Genomic DNA, 20199 nt, shown 5'->3' with positions numbered 1-20199 from the left:
TGTGTGTGTGTGTGTAATGAGCACATGCTTTGTGTATCTCTCTTTATCTCACTATCTCTCTGTGTGTATGTGTGATAAATACACATGCTTTGTGAATTATGAATCTCTGCCCCCTTCTGTGCATGTGTATAAAATGAACATAATGCTCCATGCACATCTCTCTGCGTAAGTGTGTGTTTGTGTGTGCGTGAAATGAGCACATGTGCTTTGTGTACAGTATCTCTTTATCAAAGTGTGTGTTTATAGATAGGCCAGTGTCTCTGTGTGTGTGTGTGTAACACACATGCTTTGTGAATTATGAATCTCTGCCTCTTTCTGTGCATGTGTATATAATGAACATAATGCTCCATGCACATCTCTCCACCCTCTCTCTATCTGTGTGTGTGTGTGTTTGCTCTCTGGGGACGTGTAGATGTGCGCACTCTCACGACTGGCTGGCTCGGTGCCCACACTGACCTTGATGGGGGGTTTCCGCGTGATGTGCGAGACCAGGAAGTTCATGGCGATGTCCTCGCAGTTAATGTACTCGTCCACCATGTCCCGAATGGCCTGGGGCATCACATACGAGTACAGGTAGGCATAGTACTGCAGAGAGAGAGGGAGGAAGGGAGAGAGAGAGAGAGGAAGGGGGAGAGAGAGAGAGAGAGAGAGAGAGAGAGAGAGAGAGAGAGAGAGAGAGAGAGAGAGAGAGAGAGAGAGAGAGAAAAAGAAAGGGGAGGTTGGAATACTCTGGGTTATTGCTCCATGCAGTATTAAATTCTTTACAATATAACTGCACCCTTAAAAACATACCAATACATTAGAGCAGGGGTATTCAACAAACATTCAGCGAGGTCCAGTTACAGAAATTTTCCTCAAGCAAAGGTCTGGAGCATCATAATGTTTAACGTGCGTGTATAGGCTATGTATGTGTATATATAAATATATATATATTTGTATAGATAGATAGATGGATGGATGGATGGATGGATGGATGGAGCCTAGTTGTAGGCCTAGGCCTAATGTTTAATGTGAAATAAAATAAGTAGCCTAAAAGGCAACATTCGAAATGAGGAGAAATAAGGCAAGATAAGAGTAATTGGGGAGAAAAAATGAGTAGCCTTGGCTATTTTTGACGTGACGTTTTTAACGTGAACTTAAAATAAAATTTGACCTGAGGATGGATATTCCACAGCTGGTTCCCTGAACCCATCAATCAGCAAGTTTAATTGTATTTTTTTAGTTTTTTTATGTTGACCCGAAATCCTGGAAACCCAGGAACATCACGTTGTTGGGGAGTGAATGGATGTAGGCCTAACTAGATTGTGGTGGATCAATCATATTGCCCTCTTAAATCGTAAAATATTCTGTGGTCTCAGCACTGTTAAATGGGTAGGCCTAGCCTACCCTATGCTTGCTCAAAATATATGCTTTGTCTAGTAGAGGTGCTTCAAACTGGCGCTTTTAAAAATTGCCTGTCACAGAATATGTTGTAGAGTCGGTCCAGGGCAATTCCGCGCAAAACTGTCACATCCATAACACCAACACAATGCCATGGTAGCCTATTTAGTTGGCGTTATGGACGTGACAGTTTTGCGTGGTATTGCCCCCGTATCGTTATATAAAGCTCTGTTCTCGCTGTCTAGCTTTCTCCTCTTTGAGCAATACATGATTTGAAAACAACTTACTTGTAGCTAACTTCCATCTGATTGTTTTTTCCTCCTGTCTCCTCTCCTCGCTCATTTCAGGCTATCAGTGAGTCTCTTCACCATAACTTTACTCACTGACTCGACTTCAGAATGCACAGATTTCACTGGCTGAGTAGCAGCAAGCGAAATGATGGTTCCTGAAGCTACTGAAGTAAATGCGGTTATCCTAACCTATGAAACATGTAGCGCAGCTTTGAAACCTTACGTGAAAATCTAAATTAGGCTATATGGTCCGGTCAGGATCACGTCAGGGTCCGCCATTTCACGACCTCTGGATTAGAGCATCCAACTAATACAACTCATGATTAAAAAGAGGGGAGGGAGGGAGGGGGAGAGAGAGGTGGATAGAAGAGAAAGAGAGAAAGAGAAAGAATACGGGTGTTAAGAAGGAGCAAGAGAAAGAGAGTGAAATAAGGAGTAAGAGGGAAATAGAAAGAATGAGGGTGTAATGAAGGAAGAGAGAGAGAGAGAGAGAGAGAGAGAGAGAGAGAGAGAGAGAGAGAGAGAGAGAGAGAGAGAGAGAGAGTGTAGAAGAGGGACAGTGAAGGCAGAAGAAAAAAAGAGTGAGAGAGTGTAGGTTAAATTAGGCAGATGGAGAAGGATGGATAGAGCAATAGTATGTGAGGGGAAGAGATAAGAGACAGGAGGTAGAAGGCACCGAAGAATAAATAACCACAGACAGATGGAGATTGTGATGTACACAAAGAAGGGCCATAAACACAGAGCAGCCATGTGGAGTGGGGCAAAAAAGACTGATCTCATATAGTAGCCATGTGGAGTGGGGCAAAAAAGACTCATGATCTCATATAGTAGCCATGTGGAGTGGGGCAAAAAAGACTGATCTCATATAGTAGCCATGTGGAGTGGGGGAAATAGACCCATCTCACAGCTCATCCCTACACAACAATTCCATTTTATTATGACTTGAGAGAAAGAAAGAAGGACAGAGAAGGAGAGAGACAGAAAGAGAAAAAGAGGGAGCGAGAGAGGGAGTGTTAGAGGTAGGGGAGTCCCACTGGGCCCCAGCATGGCACGGGGCCTTCCTGCCGCACTGCAGTCAGTTCCAGGGCCTTGATCCCCCCCCCTCCCTCCTCCTGCTCCGTCCACCTCCACCCCTGCGGCCCTCAGCTGAGTCCATCTGTCAGCCCATCAGCACCGGTGACTCCTGTCCCTGAGCCAGACTCACCGTCTGTTAGAGCACTCACACAGTGACACGCTACGCTACCTTCTTCTTCTCCTACAAGCCCTACAGCCACAACAGCCAGACTACATGTGTGTGCACACACATACGCGTGCACAGATGCACACACACACGCGCACACACAGATGCACGCGCACACAGATGCGCACACACACACGCGCACACACAGATGCACGCGCACACAGATGCGCACACACACACACGCGCACACAGATGCGCGCACACAGATGCGCGCACACACACACACGCGCACACAGATGCACACACACACGTGCACACAGATTCACACGCACACGCATGCATGGGGCCCATGCAACCTCCATCCTGCTTATGCAACCTCCATCCTGTTTTCCGTAATGGAGATGTTTACTTCAAACTTAATCAAGGGTGTAATTTTAGGGAGATACCGCATCATGGTGGAGGCTTGTAAAGTGAAAAACACATCAAGGGCATTAGAAGGAAATTTTGTAAAACACGCTCTGCTTACAAGAATTATGAAGAGGCAAATAGCCATGCTCTTGTGTGCATGTAGCTAGACACCTTTACCCAGGGTGCAACTGGGACCTTATGCTTTAACTTCCCAAACTTATGCTTTAACTTCCCAAATAGGGCATTCGTTATCGCCCGTGTTTGACATGATCAGGGCTCGGCTGTTCTACCATCTACATTCACAAAAGCGCTGTTCATGGTCACCCGGTTGCCCGGGCAACAGTAGGGTGAGGGAGATATTTTATCAAGACAGACACAAGTACAAAATGGGAGTGAAACGGGATGTGGGGGTGGTGTGGGGGTGGTGTGGTGTGGCGGCGGGGGGCGGGGGGGAAGAAAAACGTACAGGACAGGAACCAACAGAAAATCCGACAGACAATCCCTCACAGAGGACAGTGAGAAAACGAGTGGGTGGATGGAGGGAAAAGGCTTTTCCTCGACAGGTGACGAGACGGATGGCGGTTCACGGGAAGAAATGGATGTTTTGACATCTGTGAACTTTTCCGTGAGAACTGCAATTTCCAGCGCCAAGCCTCTCCAGCGCAATGACTCACAGCCTGAGCAGCCAGGTGGTATGGCATGCAGCTGTTTAAAAGACAGGTGGCAGATGTCCTATGAGCAGAGAGAAAGGATCTATATGGAATCTATAGGGAATGTTTTCCTTCACAGCAGGGACTATGGATGTCCTCCAAAAGCAACGGAAAAAATATAATAATAAAATAAGTCATGTTTTTAAGTGCATAAAGACAGTTTTTGTATGGCACTGGACATTTTGACTGAAATTAATACTGAACTGCGCGTTGTGTGTGTGGTTTTTATTGTACTTCTGTGTTTTATGAATATGAATTTCATTAAGTCAGGGACAGATTCTTACTGTTATGACTAAAGCATGCGGTGCGAATTCCAAACACAGGCACACTGTTCTACTGGAGCTTAGAGTCCGGCTCAGTGGTTGGGGACCTAAGGCTTTGGGGTGGACACCAAACTGAAATCCCCTGTGCACAGCCAGTTGGTAGCAGGAATGTGTGAATGAAGATCAAGGATTATCCACCACACACTGCAATACATGACTTTCAATGAGAGCGACCAACGTGCTTCGCAGGCTAGCTTTTTACTTATCATTTATTAATTTGGCTGAAGCTTTTATCCAAAACGACTTACAGATGTCATTTATTACAAGGGCCACGGTCCCCAGAACAACTCTGGGTTAAGTGCCTTGCTTAAGGGCACGGCACTGGCAGCCCACTGCTGAACCCACAACTTGTCTACTTTGGTTTTATTAGGCTAATGGCTTCTTCAGGTTCACTTCACAACATTGTGCTAACATTCTCTTTGGGGTAGACTCATCCTAAACCTACTGACCTAACGAGACAGAGGGGTTGGGCGGGTGGGGAGCATCTTGTATAGCCTCTCAAAATTCTTTGACATCAGACTTTGGGGTCATCACACCAGACATAATTTGACTCCGCGGCTCTGCGGATCAGCAGTCTCCTCATCGCGGACCGGCCCATAGTTTGAGAAACCTACTGGCCTAACAAGATAAAGGGGTGTGGTGTGGCGTGGCGTGGCGTGGCGTGGCGTGGTTCTCGGGGCGTTGGCATCTAGCATACCTTGTGGAAGAAGGCGGCGCCGGTCAGGACCATGGACAGCTCGCAGGAGTAGTTGGAGTTGTAGAGCCAGGACTGGTGGTTGACATCCCACGCGTGGAAGCGGCCAGGGAAACCCACAATACGATCCCTGGCCTCCCGCCATACCCTGAGGGAGAGAGAGAGAGAGAGAGAGAGAGAGAGAGAGAGATGCAGAAATATTAACAGAGTGAAAAAGAGGGAAAAGACGGATGGAGATCGGGAGAAGGAAAACATTGGGGGAGGAGAAACGAGCATTAAGATAGAAAGACAGATTTGAAGAGAAAATGGGATTTAGGGAGAGAAAGAGAGACAGATAGAGAGATGCAGCGCCTCATGCAGTGCAGTTGCTCCCTTGAGTATCCGAGTGGCTGATTGGTGATTGAGATTGTTCTAAGTGGCCTCTGAGTGCTTGCTCTGTGAGTGGTCGGCTGTTCCTCAGAGCCCTTAGGTGTCTTTGCTCTGGGAAAACTCAACTAGAATCCATCACTTCACCAAGGAGTGGCTCAGGAGATACATTAATCTCACTCAAAACACACACACACACACACACACACACACACACACACCACAAAGAGAAAGAGAGAGACTGCTAACACTAATAAATGCACCAACATGCTCAAGCCTGTTTGTAAGCTAAAGTAAGAGAGTATGGACAGACATACACACACACACACACAGCTGTAAAATGTGAAAGCAGGAACATATGGTCTAGCATCAAATAGAGGGGGGTTGTTAACCTGTGCTGCACTTATCAGGTGAGATGCCAGACATTCCTTTCTCTCTCCCCGACTCAAGTGACCCCTACTGCCTCTTAAAGACCCCCACCTGCAAAGGTATGTTATAACTTCACATAGCTCCCCCTTCACCCTCCACACACACATCGCTCTCTTGATCTCTCTCTCTCACTCTCTCACACACACACACACACACACACACACACACACACACACACACACACACACACACACACACCTTTGAAACCCATCTCAATCTTCTTATCTTGTTTACACACACGCAGGGCTTTCACACACTAGCTGTAAACTCTCTACGGGGCTGCATTCCGAGCGATGCGATTTCCCCCCCGAGACACTGGGGATAATTTATGCCAAATGACCCCCCCCCCATGCTGCGGCGGTAGCAGTGAGCGGCGTGTCCAGACAGGCCCCCAGGGCAGATGGGATCAGACAGAGATAGCTAGCCCTGAGCGCAGGATGGTGTGTACACAGCGCCGGCGCTCGCGCATGCTAATCACACACTCCCCAAGTCCAAAGCGGGGATGACTCCCACAGGCAGATGAAAGACACAAAATGGCATTTTTGGGAGGTAAATATTTACAGTTTCAAAATGCTTCCATTCCTGAAGACAGCTTGCGGTTTTCCTCTTAACCTGCTAGCCCTTGGGTGTTGGCCAAATCAAACCTATGCAGGGCTGCGTTCAGCCAGGCTCTTCCTGGACCACCTAAAAGAGCTGCAATGTTTGCTCAAGGATGTCCTCACAGCGCACCACACGGGTATGCAGCACTGAGGTGCCAGCAATTCGCACCGATTCTACATGCTACATAACACGCTTTACACTTTCACTTCCTCTTTGGATGAGTACATTAAAAATCCCCCGAGTAAACTTTGCAACATTGCAGCAATCAATATATCTGAAAGGCTACATTTGAAACACAGCGTTCTGTCTATTAAGAGCCATTAAGTTATTGTGTTCTGGTGCTGTAGAGAATCATCTTTTCTGGATCTCCCATCCCATCTATAACGGAATATTAATTTACTTCTGCACATGTTCATGCATGGAATTTGTGTAGCTTGATTGATTGCTGACAACTTGGCTACATGGTAAAAGGTTTGCACTTTTGCAACAGACAATACACAATGTGTGTATTCAAATCATGAAAGTTTCAATGTAATAGAATTCATCGCTGGGTGAAGGCGCCGCAATAGTGACATCTTTAAACAAGTGTGCAACAAACTCAAAGGAGCAGGATTTGCATGTGCTGCTTACCAGACAACTTCTCAAATAAACGCTGATAAATAGGTACACTACCGCTACAACAGCTCTGTATTCTCCCAGCATTCCGCGCTCACCTGAAGCCAAACATGATCTCATCATGACGGAGATGGGCATCGTCGTCAATGGACAAGATAGCTTCCGTTTCCACGGCATCCCATGGGAGGAAGCGGTTGTTCAGGCTGTTCTTTTCAGTGCGCACCACCTGGAAGAGAGTGGGTAGGGTGGGGTGAGGGGTAGTTTTAGGGGAGAGTTTCTGTCACAGCTCCTCAACATTAAAACAAGCATATAATACAGCAATGAAAGAAATATGACAGTAAATGTTCTCCCTTGCGAGCTGAAGGCCTAAAGACTACAAAAAGCGCTGCTGCTGCTGCTGCTCGGAAAAAAATGCAACCACATAGACAGTGGGGGAGGGAGACTAGTTCCATGACTGAAATCTTTTATGAAGACAGCTTTAATTAATTATAGGATTTACATTCCATGGATGCTCCATGATTATTGAAATGTCATTCAAACTGGCTTCTCTCTCCGACAATTCTGCAGCTTGCACAGAGGAAAGCAAACAGTAACATTATTAATATTTAACTATACATCTAGGGAACAATTGGCTAAGGACTTAGGCTACTTTAGATACGGAATCAGTCTTTTTTAAAAACCCAACCCTTCTGTGGGCATGGAAGAAACTTCATTGTTTGCCTCTATTAAATGTTAACAAGTGTAATGTTGGCTCACCGCCTTCTGAATAGAAATTGCTTCAAAAGAACATCTGCAGAGGCAAGCAATGTAGGTGTTACAATGGCTTGGACAAAATAACAGGTTGAAGTTTATGTGTAACGGGTGATTTGGGTCAGCCAGCAGGACTCCTAGACTTAACTGACCTCTTGTGAGTCATAGTGTGAATTTAATGGCATAATGGGTTTGGCACTGGACAGCATACTCACCACAATAGGCAGCCCGATGTCCGGCCAGATAAGGTCATCCGAGGGTGGCTTGGGGGAGTTCCAGACGACAACAACTTTGTTGAGGTAGGGGAGGCCGTTGAGCCTCTCCAGGGAGTTCATAAGGACCTCCTCCCGCTCGTAGGTCAGCATCACTACTGTGAACTGCTCACGAGGGGTGTTCCCCCCGAGAGCAGCTTGGAACTCCCTCCCTGAGCCTCCAGAACCTCCGCCGATGGGTCGGAAGCCAGTGCCCGAACCCAGGAACTTAGCCTCCGAAGGGAGCACCGGGTCAAAGGGTGTGTGGGGGAACAGGTGGAAGGGGCCTGGTGGCCGATTCCAGGTGCGGTACACGTCAGACGCCGTGTAGGTAAAGTTCCTCAGGAAGCGTGGCGAGGCATACGGGGGTTCCGTCTCCACCGGGCCCAGGTCCAAGTCACCGTTGTCGGCCAGGTTGGCGTCGGTTCCAGCCAGCTTACCGGCCTTGTGCGGAATCTCCTGCGCCGGCTCTTCCCTGATTGGAGCCGCCGGGACCTGTACGCTTGTGCGAATACTGGCCAGGATGGTGCCGAAGACCGTCTCCGAGGTGGAGAAGTAGGTCTCCCAGAGGAACCTGCCTTGCCTCCTCATGGCCAACAGGTCGTTGTCTGACAAGCTGCGTAGCAGGAAGTGTAGTTCAGTGATGCGAGGCTTGGGGACAATGATGGTGGCCTCGCTCCATCGTATTAGATGATGATATGGCAACTTGGAGTGGTCTCCAAGCACGACAGGGATGGCACCCACCTCGAGAGCCTCAAAGAGCCGCATACCACAGCCAGCTGAAGCTACCAGCTGCCCATCCCCTGGAGCTATGACCAGGGCAAACGTAGAGACTTTCAACACCTCCAGCCTCTCTTCGCGCTCCCCACACAAGGCCCACTCGGTTGGCAGGCTGGGCCTCGGCCGGTTCTTACACGTGAACTCTACAAGTACCTGGTCCAGGTGGCTGTCCTGGACCGCTTTCAAGGTGCCAATGATGCGGTCGTCGTAATCAGCAGGCGGATCTCCCTCCATCTCCTCCTCGAAGGACTGCGGTGGGGCCTCTAGCAGGCTGCTCCTCAACGACTCCACCTTCTCGCCTTGGAAGGTGAAGAGATACTTCCTCTTCACCGGAACCTGAGGGGGCACCTCCAGGAAGTTGGGCTCTGAGAGGGCGTGGACAAGCGGGGACACCACAAGGTCGAACCCTTCCCGATACTGTCGCTCCAAGAAGGTGGACTGTGCCACAGCTGCCCGCCCTGTGCTCACATTATACAGAAAGTTCTGTGTGAGGGACTTTCTCGACAGGTGGACCAAAAGGTGGTTATGGCCATCGGACCTCCAGTAAGGTAGCTCCCGAAGCTGCTTCTCCAGGTCTGCAGGAGAGGGGGGAGGGGAACCCGGTGTTTCCTGCAACTCCCCTACAAGCACCACATACAGGCAAGCGATGCTTGGGTTGTCCGTCACATAGATGTTGCTTTTAACCGACGCTGCAAAAGCTTGCTTGACAAGCGGGTCAAGGTTCTCTCCCCAGGTATATGACCCTGTATCGTAAACATAGACCGGGAACCCTGACGTCATGGGGCACCGGGCATAATCGAAACACGACCGGAGGCGACACGCCCGTGATGACTTAGGAGGGGGAAGACCGGCGTCATCTTTGTCCGGCACCAAGCGGACCGGTAGCGAGAGCTTGGGCTGATTCTGGGCCATGAGCTCCTTGTAGGAGTGCTCAGTTTGGCTGATGACATTCTTAAGCTGCAGCAGGTCCTGCTTGGCGCTGTCGATGCTCCGTTTGCAGGCCTCGATGCGCAGGTTGAGCCGGGCGATCTCGCCATTCAGCTCCTGCCGCTTGGCCTCCAGCTGGAGGAGCTCCTCGCTGACCGACTCGCGGATGCGACACAGGTCCTGCACGTGCTTGGCCTCACACAGCTCGCCGCCGGGCCGCGGCCCAAAGATGCGCTTGTCTGGCCCACCGGCCTCGTCGATGGTGGTGAGGTAGTAGTGGGCGATGAGTGGGAAGAAGACCAGGATGAAGAAGAGCATGAAGCTGAGCCAGGTGAGGCGGACGCGACGGAACACCCATGGCTGACCACCGTTGCCCGCCATTCCCCCGTTGCGCTGCATTGCCACGGCGGCAGCTCACAATCGCGCGTGGTCACTCTCCTTCGGATTGAGCACCAGCGTGATCAGTGTGTCGATAAGGAGGATCAGCGCCCATGCTGCGACCTTGTCCACATTGCGAAAGGTTAAAAGGTTAAAGGTTACGCCTGCAGTGTAGGGGGAAAGATAATAAATAAAACAAAGAGAGCAGAACCTCAGCTGCTTACTGTAGATTCTCCAATGCCTTTCCCAAGATGCATCTGAGTCAATTTCTCACAACTCTTTGTATTCCGTAGAGCCATCAAAATGAAGGGAAATTTCATCTTCTTTTTTCGAACTGGGTGAACATCACAGACATGTAAATGGTGTTGTATTGCTCCATGAGAGGGCCAGGGGTAGCCCAGGGCTACCCAAGAAGGGAGAACATTCCCTGGACAGAGGGAGCAGATGTTAAGGCCATTCTGGGTGTACCATGGAGGTCATGGTTGGCCTCCAGCTTGCTCTGACACATTGCGACTCAGCTTCCACAGCTCCCCATGACCGGGGGACCAACCGTGTGGATCGTTTTGTGGTCCACGGGGGTGTTCAAGATCCAGATGCCTTCAGCCACACAGAATCTGTAACAGAAAAAAAGGAACTTGATCAAAAACCTGATAAGCCTGAAGGCAGAGATTTTTCCCAGCCCCAGACTAATGTTTGTCTTCACCTGAAAAAAGACAGGGATGACACTGATGTCACATTTGTGCGACCAAAAAATGATTGCAAAAGTTCTTACGAACCGATTAAGTAGACATAGCAGTGCCCTAATCCACCCGGACCAAACAGGTTTCATAGATTCTCCTTCTCTAACACTCGCCGCCTGTTAAATACAATGTACTCTAATAAGTTACCCCACGCTGCTGTCATATCGTTAGATGCCCAGCAGGCCTTTGACCAAATCCAATGGAGATACATATTTTCCACTCTTCTTTTGGTTATGGTGTTGGCTATGGTGTCCCCCCGATTCCTGCGGGGCTGTGACACCAGGAAGAGGTGGTACCTTTCCCCTATGTTTTTTCCCTGGCTCTTGAGCCCCTGGCAATAGCTATTAGAGCCAGCCCCCAAATCAGTGGAATAAATTGTTGCACATCTGAGTGTACTATAGGCTTATATGCAGATGATGTGATTCTGACCCTGTCAGATGTTAGGACATCCCTTTCCCCTTACTTGATTTGATAAGAACATTTGGTCAATTCGCTGGATTTACTATTAACTGGGACAAAAGTCTGTTCATGCCCCTATCTGATGGCCTAGACTCTAAGGGCCCGTCCACACGGAGACGCTTTTTAGGTTAAACGCAGAGGTTTTGCTTCGTCTTGGCCGAGCGTCCAAACGAATCCTGTAAACGCACTGCCCGAAACCGCACTTTTCTGAAACCTGGTCCCAGAGTGGAGAAATCTGAAACCGTAGCCCGTTTGAATTCGTTTAGACAGCGAAACCGCACATCCTGCTTGCGTATCGATGATGTCACCTCAGCTGCCCTGGACTTGCACTTATAGTATTGCCTAACAATACTAGTTTTCATACATGACATTACCTACGATTACACTCCGTAAGATAAATATCACAACTGGTGCTGCGCAGCACCGATAGCTTATGACTTGGTGGACTGAACACTGTTTTTCCCGTTTTTTTTAATGCATTCTAGCTACTGTCAGTGACGCGAGAGAACTTAAGTTATTAGGAAAGTGCGGTGTAAGTTCAGGCTACATTAATTTGTGCGTAGTGCCAGTGTCATTCATTTATTTTACATGTCTTACAACATATATACATGCTTTCACAGTCGAGTGAAATCAGATATAAGCATACAAAGACGCTTAGAACTCACGTTAAGCCGATGGTAGAACACTGATTGCAAATGCTCGATTTGATTTGATGCAGGCAAACGTATTGTTACTAACGAAGGTTTTATAGCAATATTATAAATGTGGCGACAGAATAGCCTAGAACTTGGGTAAGCCTTGCGTTTAGTGATAGCCAAAACTAATGTGAATCACAGACTACAACCAAAGAAAGTAAAGGTGATTAGTAGGCCTACCTGCGTTAGCCATATAAAGGACGGGACTGCACCCTTCACAAACCGTAAAATAAAGTTTATTAGTTTTACAGTTGACAGTTCACCATCAGTCCACACAAACAATTCTGGTTTCCTTGCACTAGCCATTTTGTCATAGCTTATTCTGTCTGTTTGTAAAGCACAACAGTGCCACCTATAGGCCTGGGGTATGAAGTAACGTGTTGAGTCGTGTTGAGATGGATCCGTTTGGACGCAAATATTCTTGATGCGGTTTCAGGGAAGACGGAGGAAAAAAAGATTGGTTTCGTACGTGTGGACTAGCCCTAAATATCTTGAGGATCTACCAAAGTGTCCACTGATCAGTTCAGATATTTGGGAATCAACGTCACCAAAACCCCCAAACTTCTCTTTAAATGCAATTATAATGATCTGACAGACAAGCGTAAAGCTATGATAGAAAAATGGAAACTTCTCCCTCTTTCTTTAATAGGGTGTGTGAATATTATCAAGAGGATTGTACTTCCCAAATGTATCTATCTTTTTCAAAATGTACCCATTTTTCTTACAGCACACTTCTTCAATTCATTAGACTATAATTTTGCCCTTTGTATGGGCCGGCCAACCCCCCCCCCCCCCCCACCCCATATCTCTATAGCATACCTGCAAAATCCTACAATTGAAGGTGGTTTGGGCCTGCCTGTTTTGAACCATTATTACTGGGCCTGAGCATGAGTATTCTGGAATAATGCTCCAGTCACTGATGAGTAACCTCATTGGCCTGTGATTGAGTCCCACAATTCAAGTCAAGTCAAGTCAGTTTTATTTTTATTTATTTTTATTGTGCATGCACAGAGTGCAACCCAGTCAAAGACTGTTGGCGCTTCCCTTAGTGTTTGTTTCTCTTTGTTTTATTTTCAAATATTTTATCGAACTCCTTGAAGATGTTAGACAAATTAAGGGTGTGCTGAATCTCCCTGAGCTTTCCTTTTATGCTCCCATGTCACAACCCTTCTTTTCAAGCCAGGTCTAATGGACTCAGTGTTTATGCACTGGTCAGAGAAGGGGCTTGCTACTATTAGCGATCTTTATTATTATTATTTTGCATCTTTCACTCAACGAAAAAAATGGCTAGATGGTAGCACATATTTCTCCTTCTCTTCAAATAAGAAATCAGCGTTTCCACCTTGCCCTAAGTTTAGGATATGGTTGAATGATATGGTATCCTGGAAGAGTATGTATCTGTATCTGGAAGAGCTGCACTACACTTTGTCAGACACCCACCACAAATTTCATAAGATCTGGGGGCCTTTCACAGACCATATTAAGAGAGAACAGTCTCAGGATGAGGTTTAATGGTATTAGATTGTGTTGTACTGTATGATGTGAATTGTTTTCCTATTCTCATGATGTGAATTGCTTTCATGTAAATTGCTTGCTGGGACCCTGGCCTTGATTTGGGCCTCACTTCTTCCCAACACCGTGGAACTCTGAATCTTCAAAACATGTGTACATTCTTTTCCGTTTTTGGACTGGATTACATAGATACATACTGGTATATTTTAGATGAACTGGCAGTTTATGTTTTGTTTCATTTAGTCTTGTTTCTGATAAGCCTTTACTTATTCACAACATTAAAAGAAATACAGACCATGCCAATTCCTTTTAAATGCAAAACATATCTTGACAGAACTTTGCAGTAGCCTACATGTCAAAGATGTCATGAACATGAACCAAACTGTTTATAAACAAAACAGGAGGCCAAACCCAGTGAGAAAAAGGCACAGTCTAATAAACCGTGGGCTCTTTAGATGTGATGTTTAGCAGATGACCATGCGCCAAATAGTCAGCAAAATGTTTTCAACATGGGCATGAGTCACTGCTGTTGTGATTTCTTGTAAACAAATAACACAGCTGTACAAAGTTATCAGATCTGACATGCCAACACTGAAGGAAGCTCAACAAACAAGGAACCTCTCTGGAATGCAAGACGGCTTCACACATACTAATAAAAAGCCATGGCACTACATTTTTCTTAATGGAAAACAATATTCCAGAAGTACCAAAATAACCAACGGGAAATAAGACATGGAGCCAAGCTGATTACTGGTGACTGGCATTCTTCGCAAAGTACCTCAACAGCAGGAAGCTAGCTGCATATACCTCATCAGATTGCAATCAACAATTAGCTATGGAATTGAGTGGCAATTTGGAGAGATGCTGATTAAAAGCTAGGCTAAATGATGCAACTCCATTTTGTTTTCTGCCAAAGTGGTTTCAAAATTCATGGCCATGCACATGGTGGAAATAATCATTATAACACTGCTAGTGCCGGAAAAAAACAGACCCTGGCAACCCAAGGGCCTCTTCCCACAGACTGTTGACCCAAATGATGGGAAGAACTCCTCCCTACAGATCATTATACAGTCTATGCTGCTCATCCTGATTTGAATTTTCAGACAAAACATGCAATTTACCCATTTATTTGGTAAAGTACTCTACTAAAGCTACTAGCTAAAGAACTCAACAGAATATTAACCAATATCAACAGAATCTCTGAAAACCCAAAATCATACCAGGCTACATTTACACAACCCTCAGTCCATTAGATGGGTCAGCGCCGTGGTCAGATGAGATTCTTGTTTTATTGCGATTTTCCAGGGATTTGTATTCTACAAGACAATAAGAGCACTACAGCAGGAGAACAAATTGACAGCGAGGGTTGCCATGACATCCTCGGCTGCCCTGTAAGAGCGTGTGTTTGCACTTCCTCTGATAAGAGTCCTTTTCTATTAAAAAGCAAAAAAAAAAATGCCCCCAGAATAATCCAATTTCTATGGTCCTTTGAATGAGAGGGTAATAACACACACAAACAAGACAAACACACACATACACACCAACAGACACGCTCTAAACCATAAATCCAAATGTTAACCAAATATGTCCCTTCATTTTTTCAGGGAGGGTAAAAAGCCTAGCCGGAATATTCCTGCTGGCTGCATTTCTGTTCGGTTTTACGGTCCAGACTATTCCCTAAAAGCCTGTGTTTTTGCTGAGATTTGAGGAGATTTAACAAGCAGGGATGAGCACTTACATAAACACAAGATCAACACACATATAGAGAGTCTGGGGCACACACTGCCCAACACACAAGTAGACATTCAGATAGGCACATACCAAGACACATGCCACAGGCATACACACATGCCAGCAGGAATGTGTCTCGGCTCAGGCACACACACAAGCACAAGCACATTGAGTGCTGCTTTCTCTTCCTGATGGAACAGCTCGCAATATGGTCACTGCACCTGTCTGCTTCGAGCTACGGCAGAAACGACACAGAGGCCATTACTTACGCTTCACGCATCACATCTGAGTGTGTACATGTGAATAGCCTCAGCACAGACACACACACACACACACACTCTGTGTCCCAGAAGTGCTGCAGAGCCACCGCAGGTCAACTCACAACAGTCTCAGATAACACTAGGGACATCACTGGGGTGTGTCCAGTCACGCACTCCCATCTACACAAGAATGACAGTCACACAGACACACACATACACACACACAAACAATATACAACACACACACTCTCACACACACCAGAGACTTCAGTCATTGCAATATATCATCTGGCGGTTTGTCAGTTCACTCAACATTATGCCTCTGGCTATATCAAAACAGACATTACAGCGCCATAACCCCACCCCATGTAATGTACATTTTTTTGCCCAAGTGATTCATTCCACCACAACACAGAACACAGGCTCCCCAGAGTTCAAGTGATTGCCTTGGACCACACCTACAGCCTGCTCCTCGTGCTTTCCCTTCTGATGCTTTGATTTATTACTGTGCCATGAAAAAGGCCTTGAAGCCATAGTCAAAAAATAATAAATATATAAATAAATAAATAAATAAATAAATAAAATAAAAAACAGGCAAGTGTAACAGCAAAGGATCTATTAGGTGAAGGCTTCTCTGTAGATCATCCTCACTGCTACCGTTTTGCTTTTTTGTCACTCAGTACAATGTACAGAATTGCTGCTTTTTATGTTCAGTGGAAAAAACTGCATCCCAAAGACTGCAAGAGCAAGAAGTCTGATCTAGTCATGAGAGAGAGAGCATCTACACCAAGTGCATCAGCAATTCTGGATTTTTAAATAGATTTTGATGATAAAGCATGCCTTAAATTCCCTGCATGACGTCTGTACCACTGCGATTTCATAATCTCATGGTAAAACGGGAAGAGAGTCCTGTTCATTTTTCCCCTGAGGCAGATGCAGATGGGGAACTCTGGCACCGACTGCTAGGCTCCATCTTGCCAGCTCAGTCTCCACGGAGACTCTGGTCTGCACCCACTCAACTCAGAACGCTTGTTTAGAACTCAATCAGTGAGTTGTGGGAGGATTTTGGTCACGGCAAACGGAAATTGCTTTCATTTTCAAAGTTCACACACAGCCGAAAGTCACAGAAGTAGTGATAGTAGGTAGCCTGGCGGGCCAGCCTATATCATTGAAATGTATAGTCTGGAATCGAACCATTCACCTCGCTTAATCCAAGGGGCGGGCAGAGAATTGTCTTTCAAACTGCCTAGGCATGCAATAGGCCAGCGCTACGACCATATCCGTATCCGGTCGGCAAAACGGCAAATACATCCTTCTTCGAAAGGAATGACTTAAGTGCATTGTGTTGCTCAACTTTCAAAGAAAAGCACAAGTCCAACTTCTCCAAAGTTGACGCCAACGCCGATTCAAACAACCGCTCTTCGTTCGCCATAGCCACCTTCCTTGTTGTTCACCGTCGCAGGACTGTCGTTATCCTGTTAATCCCGCCTTAAGACTCTCTAACAAAATAGAGCGCTGTGATTGGATAGAAGTCCACGGCGTCAGCCAATAGAAATCCCTATGGTTTGATACTAGACGTACAGGCTGAGCAAATTAATTTGCCGCCGCTAGGGTGCGTCTAGATTTCTAGGCTACATAGTAGGATCTTTTTCCATCAGATGTGAAGTGGATGAAGAGAAGACATAGAGAGCTCGTCAAACCCTTCTCTTTGGAGGTGTGTACGTGTGTGAGGGGGGTGGTATGTTAAGGCTGATTTATGCTTCTGCATCGATTCGACGGCGTACCCCACGTAAACCCCTCTGCGTCGCCGCAAACCCCCCTCCCAGCTCTCCGCCGTCGCTCAACGTGCACCTCCAATAATGTGTAACCTCACGTCGAGGCGACGCAGACTGCAAGGACTGTGATTGGTCAACTTGTCCTGTGTGCTGATAGCCAGTGTTTTAAGCAGTCTACTGTGGGAAGTAGCAACATGCTAGTTCGCGGACATAAGCTTTGCGAATAAACTCAGACATATTTTGGTTACAATGACGAGGTTATCCATTTGTAAAGTGTCTATTTGTTAGTAACATTTTGAAATTAACACTTCGTCAGCAAGCAGTACTTTGTGGACAGTTGTGGTAAACTTTTCTTGCTAACATAACATAAATTGGCTGGTAGACACCTCGCAAATAACCTCAGACTTATTTTCTGGTTACAGTAATTAGGTCAATGGATTTTACTGTGTCTATTTCTCGATACTTTTTACAAAATCTAAGCAAGAAAAGGCCAAAAACAAAGAAGATTAATATTTCAGCACGACAGTCTATGGGGTTTGCCATTCTGACATTTGATCATTTCGGTGGTGAGCGACGCAGAGCTTCGAAGCCACACACTCCCTAGCAGTATGGCGGTAAAATGCACCGCGATACAAAGCAACCCCGACGCAGAACTCCGAAAGGGTCGCAACGCCGTAGAAGCGACGGAGTAGCTACGGCGTGAAGTCGACCAAGTAGAAGCATAAATCAGTCTATTCATTTGACTGGTTCTGTAGCCTAAAGCTGTCAGTTTAAATTCATTACCTCAAGTGTTTCAACGCACTCATGCAAAAAGAACTTGATTGGCCGTCATTATCTATGCCACACACACACACAAGCAAAATTGAGTGGAAGTTTTTCAGACCACATTGAATGCAGTGATCATTTGTAGGAGGGATGCCGTAGCACAAAACATGGCCACCTTTCAGTGGTATTTAAAACCCCAGTCACACAAGCATGCACACACAAACACATACACTCGTTGAGAAGTTGAACAATGTTATGATTGACTCTCCAGCTTCATCTACTAATGACTAATGATTCAACTATTGCTCTCCGTTTTTTGTTTTGTTTACTTGAGTTCAATCCCCAACACACATGACGTTTCAAGCCCTTCAGCTCTTCATCAGACTTGTCACTTCATCAGGTATTGTATCGAAGTCATAATTTTGGCATCGTGACAACACTACCTGGCCCCACTGTCCGGTGGGGGGCAGTCAGTCACATGTTTCCTGCCCAAGACCAGGGTGCTGTAGTCTCAGCCCGGTGTAGATTCCAGGGGGCATGGGGTGGTAGGGACGGCTGGGAATGAGGGGGATTGCACACTTCCAAATAATAATGACGGTGACAGACGGTGTTGTGATGGTGAGAACTCTCCTTGCCTAATCCCCTAGGCTACACATTCGCCCACACACACACACACACACACACAGCGGACCTAAGCTGTCCATCTTTGCGGACCGTGCAGCAGAACATATAGGCTCTCCAAAGTGGCCCAGGGCCAGGCAAAACCCCATACACTTCCCCAAAATCCTGGAGGGACTATCAGAGCCCCATAATTACCCTCAATTCATCAAAAGACTGCAGAACCTCACATACATGAAGCAAAAAAATATTTAGGGGGCAGCAGACCAAACCCTGCAGCACAAAAAAGAGCCGCAGAGTCCATGCCCTGTGCTGTCTGGTGACCGAATCTACAACAAAACAACACACCTTACTCCATCACAAAACATTTAAAAAGTAGTGATTTATTTAAAAGGAAGAAAAGAATGTACCTTATAGGCAAATGACATTATGAGGCTGTTCTTCAGAACACACAGTTGTTTACTGCCATAGTGTGTTACATAAAGCTCCACAGGGGACAAAATGAAATGGGGCTCCACAATCTGAGCCCTTCCCATAAAGCAGGACACTGCAGTCAGAGCAGCAAACGCATTAAAACACATAACCACCCTCCTCCTCCTCCCGTATTAAATCCCCCTCCATTAAAACTCTTGTTAAGCTACTCGCAGCTGATGTCGGATGGCACAGCGTCCCTCGAGTTGCTCGGGCTTGTCCTTTGAGCTACGTTAGAGCGTCAAGCAACAAGGCCCGAGTGTCTGGTCTCCTGAGGTGGAGCAAGCCGCGCTGCTGAGGCGTGGGGCTATTCGATGACCTACATAAGCAGATTCACTTAGCACATTGAGTAAACACAAAGTTAGCAAATGCTGAAGAAATGGAAAAGTGTGGAAAAGTGTGAGAGAATGTGTGTGTGTGTGTGTGTTTGTGTGGTAGGGGGGTAGGCTGGAAATGCAGCAGAAGTGAGCTTGACACTTAAACAGTACTAGAGCAAACAAGACCCGGCAAGAATCTACCAGCATACAGAGAGGTGAGCTGGCCCTAGTGTTGCACGGTGTACCGATACTAGAAAGGTATCAAGGTGCCCTCACGCAAAAAACAATATGATTTCCGACGTTTTTAGAATCGATACCTTATTAAAATAATAGCGTTCTGTGTCTATGTGGACCTCTGCCTCTCTCTATGCTCCTTGCACGCATCTAGGCAAGTGGCCGTGTCAACCAGGCAGAGTGAGCAGCAAACGTCAACACAAGTTCTTGCCGACAGTCCTCAGCTTGTGGATAAAACAAATAGAAAGGTCAAATAGAAATCTGGAACTATTTCGGTAGTTAGTGATAGTGAAGGCAAGCCAACAGGTACACTGAGGCCCGTATGTAAAATATGTTTCAAAGCCATTCAAAGGGAAGTCCTCTCATAGAAACTTGGCTAAGCACCTCGCATACATATTCCAACATTTTTCATGAGTTCAAAGAACGACAGTAGGCAATAGAGAACACCACTATTTGATCAGTGCCAAGTTCATCTCCCCAGTTATAGGCTTGGCATATAGCCTAAGTGAGACGAGTGTGGTTTATTATGGGATAAAGCGAC

At 46.5% G+C, this 20199-nt stretch overlaps 1 protein-coding gene across 1 annotated transcript in view; it reads right to left on the bottom strand.

Annotated features, from left to right (window-relative positions):
* The window catches only part of extl3 (exostosin-like glycosyltransferase 3), a 40671-nt gene that overhangs the window by 3178 nt on the left and 17294 nt on the right, over window positions 1-20199 (bottom strand). The window contains exons 2-5 of the mRNA XM_042094963.1: window positions 7961-10695; window positions 7094-7221; window positions 4989-5133; window positions 457-585 (exon numbers count right to left, since the gene is read on the bottom strand). Coding sequence (XP_041950897.1) covers window positions 457-585; window positions 4989-5133; window positions 7094-7221; window positions 7961-10102 — 2544 coding nt within the window. The 5' untranslated portion in view covers window positions 10103-10695. The remainder of the gene's footprint in view (window positions 1-456; window positions 586-4988; window positions 5134-7093; window positions 7222-7960; window positions 10696-20199) is intronic.

Source organism: Alosa sapidissima, chromosome 6, assembly GCF_018492685.1.
Source record: "Alosa sapidissima isolate fAloSap1 chromosome 6, fAloSap1.pri, whole genome shotgun sequence".
Lineage (NCBI taxonomy): Eukaryota > Metazoa > Chordata > Actinopteri > Clupeiformes > Clupeidae > Alosa > Alosa sapidissima.
The sequence above is the reverse complement of the archived record's forward strand: the minus strand, read 5'-3'. Positions and strand labels throughout refer to the sequence as shown.